The sequence below is a fragment of the Podarcis melisellensis genome, assembly GCF_964234715.1.
Source record: "Podarcis melisellensis genome assembly, contig: HAP1_SCAFFOLD_74, whole genome shotgun sequence".
Classification (NCBI taxonomy): domain Eukaryota; kingdom Metazoa; phylum Chordata; class Lepidosauria; order Squamata; family Lacertidae; genus Podarcis; species Podarcis melisellensis.
The window spans coordinates 71,523-78,945 of NW_028113121.1; the positions used below are offsets into that span (position 1 = coordinate 71,523).

At 44.0% G+C, this 7,423-nt stretch overlaps 1 protein-coding gene across 1 annotated transcript in view; it reads right to left on the minus strand.

Annotated features, from left to right (window-relative positions):
* Positions 1-5,388, minus strand: part of LOC309362387 (uncharacterized protein) — a gene marked incomplete at its 5' end in the record, with an annotated part of 42,847 nt that extends 37,459 nt beyond the window's left edge. The window contains 2 exons of the mRNA XM_081931736.1: positions 1,377-1,668; positions 5,327-5,388. Coding sequence (XP_081787862.1) covers positions 1,377-1,668; positions 5,327-5,388 — 354 coding nt within the window. The remainder of the gene's footprint in view (positions 1-1,376; positions 1,669-5,326) is intronic.
* Between the last annotated feature and the right edge of the window lie 2,035 nt (positions 5,389-7,423).

Consider the following 7,423-nt stretch of genomic DNA (forward strand, 5'->3'; position numbering starts at 1 on the left):
GCATCATTGAGGTGCTGTTGTTATTGGTTTTGCAAGACATTATCTGAAAAAAATTAAGAAATGAAATCCAACATAAAACAATGCCTTCATATTACGTCAGATTTAACAATAGAGTTACATTTGATGGCACACTGTGACTTGATGTTAACAGGTATATTGTTTCTTAGTACTGCCATTCTAAGGAGATATATTTTAACTGTCCTGTCCATTTAGACCAGTGTCCTGCTTCCCGCAATGGCATCTGGGTGCATCACAAAACCCATGAGCATGTTTTGAGGTCAATAAACTTTTTCTGATTTTGTTTCTGCACCTTCAGGATATTCAGAAATCCCAAAATGTTTGGTGCCACTCTGTGATGGACCCACTCTGTGATGGCATACTTGAAAGTTTTGAAAAATAGACTTTTGCTTTCAATGTGCAATTACCTGCCATGGCTGCAAACTTTGCAATGTCAGCCTCCCTCCTTCCACTAAACGACTACGCTTGGGACTGGATTCACATAGGACATGCAAAGCATGTGCCACAGCATAAGCAGCATTGTAGACATTGTAGCTGTGGCCAAACATGCTCATTTCAAAAAAAGTACTAGGAAGACTCTCCAACTTCTCCCGGCCAGTGCAGGCTTGCTTTCCCTCCACATTCCCACCATATTTTTTTAATGAGCAGCTGAATGACTGCTCCCAGAAATTCTGAATGAAACCATCTCCTTTTGCCCAAGAAGGTTCAATGATCTCAAGAAGACTTTGGAATCCAAGCGGCTCCCTTGAGCGAACGGTGATGGATAGGGTACCGTGGAAGCTTTCAATATCCCAAAGTCTTTGCATAGATGTTGCACAGAAATCCCATTGGGATGTAACAATCCAGACTTTTCCCACAGGTGGCAATTCATACAATGTTGCAAAAAATAGCAACATTCTCAAAACTGGCATGGCTGGATCCTCTCCATATACAAAACATGCACTGACTTTTCTATCTTGAAGAAGTGGGTATTTTTCCAGTTGTGCTAATACCATGTTCATCAGCTCTTCCATAAATGTCCTCTTTGCTGTTCTCAGTATGAAGGCATAGCAGATGCCATTCTGATCAAGCAATGGAACCACTGTGTGCAAAAACCTGTCCCCATTGTCATCATCCACAGCAAAGAGCCCAATCCATGTCCATCTGAAATGGTGAAGGAGCTTGACTACCCCAATGTACTGGTGGGCTTCCTTTGGGACCATCTGATATAAGGAAGAAAACAATGTTTTGTCATCCTGCACTGGGGTAAATGATCCATATGTGAGCTGAAAGGAAGGAGGGTTTTGTTGTATGGATTAAAAAAGCATAAAAATATGAGCCATTGTTGTAAAATGCCCATAAATCAATGAATGTCTCACCTGTGGCATCTTGTAGGTGGCAAAAATGCTAGCCATGTTGGCAGAGGTTTCAGTAGCAAGTCCGCCAATGACAGCTATCAGTTTACTCTGAGTATCACACTTGTAGTTAGGAACAAACCTGTGTTGTGTGGAAAGGAGGCTCAGGCTGGCTTTGTATGTCTTCCTTGCCACATAGTAGCTGTTGAGGATGTGGAAGCCCAAAGAGATGTTGGGTAGGATTTGGGGGTTCTCATTGATCTCTTTGACAGCAAGCAGCAAAGCCAGGATGTGCTGGTAGTTCTTAGGAACGGACCTGGAATGAGAGTTACTGTCTGTTCCATGAGGCAAAGGAAAGGGCATTTCTTGCTTTCATTGTTACACCTCTGACTACTCTCATGGTTGAGCTGGAACTTTAAAAAGTCTGAAAATGCTGGGAAATAGAATGCAGTTATTGCAGGATATAATCTATTAGCAGGTCCTTTTAGATGAAATATAAAAGAAGATTTCTTAAAACACTTTTTCCTCTGTATGAAAAGATTCTGAGTAAAGAGTCATTGCCTACTACATTACGGGGAACTAATACAGTAGATCTAGGCCAGCGGTGGCTAACCTGCATCATGGTGCCAGGATCTAGCCCAGCATACTGTGGGATGTTGTCTGAAAGGCAAAGGCATATCTTGATTACAGCATCACACCGCCAACTACTTTCATGATTGAGCTGAAGTTTAAAACATTATGAAGACATGAAGATAAGGGTTAGATAGGGAAAGGGTTAATGAAATATGGAAATAAGTGTCTGAAAATGGTTGTAGCTCCATGGTAGAGAATATGCTCTGCAACGTAGAATTTGCTTTCCATATCAGGCCAGCGTTTCTGCCTCCCTTCTGTGAGACTGGACCTGCACTCAGGGAACATTGCTGGGGTGAAAACTATAAAATACTAGCTGAGAGTAGCTGAGATTCCTGCCTTGCAGGGAAGTTGGAATAGATGACCATTGGGTCCCTTCCAGCTGTAAGATTCTATGATTCTCATATATTACAGTATTGTACAATATAATCTTATGAAATGAATCATTTCTTTTTTAAAAAACACCCATATGGGCTGATGTGAATGGAAGAGATAGCTGAAGCTAAAGGTAAAAGTCAACTAATGGTTGACTGGTGCCTCAAAGACTCACTGAGGTCACGATTCACTGTTGTCTTGTTCTAGAGATATCTCAGAAGCTCCATTCACATCCATCAGCCTTGGGCACGAAATATTCTCATAAGAGGCAGGCAGAATAATTGTTCAGCACTCGTAACTGCTGGAATACAGCTTTCCTCACACTGAAAAGTGAATCTTACTAATGAAGCATCAAACCACATTATAGTCTAAGGTAACAGAAGACATGGGGGAAATAAAGGGTTCCTTACACAGGTTCACCAATGGACATCTGCGTGGGCACTTCTGTGAATGAGGGACTGTCTTGAAAGAGGAAGACCTGAGAAACAATCTCTCCAATGACAAAATCACCCGGCTGATAATATTTGTGAGGTATAGGAAGGGGATCGTCATATATGCTGCAATTAATAGAATGCACCTTGCACATGCTATAAGGGAGCATTACAAGAAGCAGTACTATTGCTGCTGTGATCCTGGAGAGCAAATGTGTCCTCAGGACGGAGACGACCATAGTTTGCATTCTCCCCTTGATGCATTCTCTGGAAGCATGAGTTTCGTTGCAGGTTTTCATGAATGGCAGAGGGCTCAACATGTACAGATTGAAAGCCTGGTCTCCACACCGAGACCCTTTCAAATGGGCAAAAATGTTCCAATCCCCACCTTGCAAAATATGGAAGTTGCAGAAGAATGACCAGTATGAAAAGTATTACAAAACACTAGTCCAAAATAACACGCGGGGCACTAAGGTGTACGTGCCTAGATTGGAGATGTGTTATCTCCAAACTGGATGGTTAGCTGCAAAAAAAGAAGGAATGGGGCACATAATTGCTCACTGTGCAGTCTTTTTGTTTTAGATCATAGCAGAATCAGCTGGCCAAAGCCCACCCTAAGATATAAGGGAGAAATGACTGGGCAAAAGACCGAGCACTTTGTAACCCCAGCACCATTTATGAACAACATGCGGAGTTTATAGTATTTCCACATGCTGTTATTGTTGATCTTGTTAGTGGACTCTGGAAATCTACTGAGATTCAGGAAGGAAAGCAGTAATTTTGACAATGATTTGTGAGATAATCACATCCTCAGCGGATTGGTAACTTTTGAGGTGTCACAATAAGGCGACAGAGGAACTAGAGACCAAATTGCAAACATGTGCTGGATTACGGAGAAAGCTAGAGAGTTCCAGAAAGACATCTACTTCTGTTTCATTGACTATGCAAAAGCCTTTGACTGTGTTAACCACAACAAACTATGGCAAGTTCTTAAAGAAATGGGAGTGCCTAATCACCTCATCTGTCTCCTGAGAAATCTCTATGTGGGACAAGAAGCTACAGTTAGAACTGGATATGGAACAACTGATTGGTTCAAAATTGGGAAAGGAGTACGACAAGGCTGTATAGTGTCTCCCTGTTTATTTAACTTGTGGTTCGAGGACCCAATCCCCTCATGGTGGAGTGAAAACACAAGGACACGTGATATAAGGTTAATGGGCAAGAAAAGGCCACAACTTTATTGATTACAGCAAGTGAAAAGGTATTGGCTTAGGCATTGGATTACATCAGCTGACTCCACTCACTCGGAGAGGGGTGAGTCTAAAAAACAAAGGGGGTTTATTCACCAGTAGGTGGAGCCTGTTGATGCTAATCCAACTATAAGCTCTCCGCTGATGTCACCGAGGGTCGTGCCATGGCCTCCCGCCACGCAGGCATCGGACAGAATACACGACCGCCGGATTCCTTTAACAGAATACCCAAAAATTGAAGGCGTAGGCGATGGCCACACCGAGCCCTTCCACACACCACACCACATTATTCCAATGCCTAACTGCCACCCGAGCCCAAAAGGATTGCTGCCAATACCCTCACAGCTGTAACCAATCCCTGATGCTGCTGACGATGCTCCTTAACCAAATATCATTCCCTTTGTCTGAAAGATGAACCCCATCATTCCGGTACAAGGCCTGATCGCCAATCTGGATACGGTCATGGGAAATGACTCGGCCATTCATAAAGTGCACCCAACGGGCTATTGCACGATTTAAGAGTTTCCTGGATTTTTCTATGGCCATACAGTTCTGCGCACCGCGCCAAACAATTCTCTTCAGGAAGGAGGACCAGAACACCGTTGTTCCAGGACACAAAGCAGCAATCTCATCCAAATCTCTTTTTATGTTCCACAACAAGTCCGCACTTCTTCTGCTAACAAGGTCATTTCCCCCCCAGTTGAAGGATAAGGATGTCAGGAGGGCCAAACGCGGCAACTGTCTCTCTCAGCAATGGCATAAGCTCCTCCCAACGCATGCTTCACCTCGAAAACCAGGAAACTCGCACTCCAGGTGGCAACCCAAGATTAGGGTGTCCCCAAGGTCGGACTGCCCTGAAAAACGCGAAGAATTTAGGAGCGCTGCCGTGTCTGAGCGCGAGCAGCCACGCACTCACCCAGATCACACAAACAGTGGCGAACACGAGGTCGCGCCACTCACAAAGGGAAAAATGACTAGCGCTGATGTAGTAGAGCGCGGGAAATCACAAAATATAAACGGCAAAAGGGGAGGAGTGCGGGAGGAGAAGGGGGGGTTATTACTCGCAAATTTAAAAGGAGAGGCAACTAAAGCAACTATTGCCACACACAGATAATGAAAGCCGATACCCTGAAGGACAAAATAAGCTAAATGCGGCCATTACCTAACGACGAAAGACAAGCCAATACGCGAAGTGGATTATCGGCTCTCACACACTCCTCCCCAACTCCGAAGCTTGCGAATACTTTCCTGGCTTCCAGCTGCAAAGGAGACGAACCTGTTGACTCACGACTGGACGACGAAGAGTGAGGCCGGGTGGCTGGCGCTGCAGCAATTTACACTGCCGTCCATGCCCCCTCAAAGGCACCTGGTTGGGTGCCTGCCCGTGGGCATGGGCGCCAGCCAGGTGACCAGTTCCATGACAAGGTGGGGACCGGTTCCGGCCACAACCACTCCCCTCTTTTGCAGGAGGAGAGTCTTTATATGCAGAATTCAGCATGCAAAAGGCTGGGCTGGATGAATCCCTAGCCGAAATTAAGATTGCTGGAAGAAATATCAACAAGCTCAGTTCTGCACATGACACAACCTGATGGCAGAAAGTGAGGAGGAATTAAAGAACCTTTTAATGAGGGTGAAAGAGGAGAGCGCAAAATATGGTCTGAAGCTCAACATGAAAAGAACGAAGATCATGGCCACTGGTCCCACCACCTCCTGGCAAATAGAAGGGGAAGAAATGGAGGCAGTGAGAGATTTTACTTTCTTGGGCTACATGATCACTGCAGATGGTAACAGTAGGCACGAAAGCTGCTTCTTGGGAGAAAAGCAATGACAAATCTAGACAGCATCTTAAAAAGGAGAGACATCACCTGGCCGACAAAGGTCCATATAGTTAAGCTATGGTTTTTCCAGTAGTGATGTATGGAAGTGAGAGCTGGACCATTAAGAAGGCTGATCACCGAAGAATTGATGCTTTTGAATTCTGGTGCTGGAGGAGACTCTTGAGAGTCCCATGGACTGCAAAAAGAACAAACCGATCCATTCTTAAGGAAATCAGCCCTGAATGCTCACTGGAAGGACAGATCGTGAAGCTGAGGCTCCAATACTTTGGCCACCTCATGAGAAGAGAAGATTCCCTGGAAAAGACCCTGATGTTGGGAAAGATGGAGGGCACAAGGAGAAGGGGACAACAGAGGACAAGATGGTTGGACAGTGTTCTCAAAGCGACTAACATGAGTTTGACCAAAGTGTGGGAGGCAGTGGAAGACAGGAGGGCCTGGCGTGCTCTGGTCCATAGGGTCATGAAGAGGCCGACACACCTAAACAACAACAAATAATGCGACAAAACAGTTTATATGTCCATTAACAAAAACAACAACCCTGCAAGTGTTATTTTCTCCTTTGAAGAGGAAGAGACATGCCCTGGTAGATGCAGGCTACCTCTGGCCTAGGAAAGAGCGGAATCAGTCACAAACAAAATCATGTACAGTGGTACCTCGGGTTACAGATGCTTCAGGTTACAGACTTCGCTAACCCATAAATAGTACCTTGGGTTAAGAACTTTGCTTCAGGATGAGAACAGAAATTGCACGGCGGCAGCAGGAGGCTCCATTAGCTAAAGTGGTACCTCAGGTTAAGAACAGTTTCAGCTTAAAAATGGACCTCCAGAATGAATTAAGTTCTTAACCCGAGTTACCACTGTATATTTCATATACAAATATGGTCCGGGTGAGACATGACTTGGTTACATCAGGACTGATCTGTTGCAATACAGGCTGTGTGGGCTGCCAGTTAATTATGTTTGGGAAGTCAACTGGTATAATAATATTAAAGAGGCTAGAATTTTGAATAAAACCAGAAATTGAGGTTAGGTGACTCAGTCTTTGCAACCTTGGGAGGTTAGATTGCAATACATAGAGCATGCCCCAATTTCCAGGTGGCCATACAAAATAAAAGCCAGCATTTATAAAATAATATGCCAGTGGAAAGTTAGTCTAGAATTGTGCCCTTGATATGTGAATTTATCTGTGGGTTATCCCATGGGTGATGAGCATAAAACAGCCTGTATGGAGTTTGAAATGTTATAAACCAAAACTTCATTTCACCACTTTGGCCTGCTAACCCTGTCATGGTCTGTTATAATTTATTTCCCTCTGAATTATTTTTATTAATTATTACAAATCAAATCAAACCAAATTAATTTAATACAATTTCTTAAAATCAGGTTTCCCACTCCTGTTCCAAACATGATCACCATCATTTCCTCACATTGCCGCATCATTTCTTACTTAGGTCCAGTTGACACCCTTCACTTGCTGTTAAACCATTCTTCCAGCTGGCCGCTTTTTTCACCTTGCAAACAGCACCTCCGTTACATCTTATAAAAAAG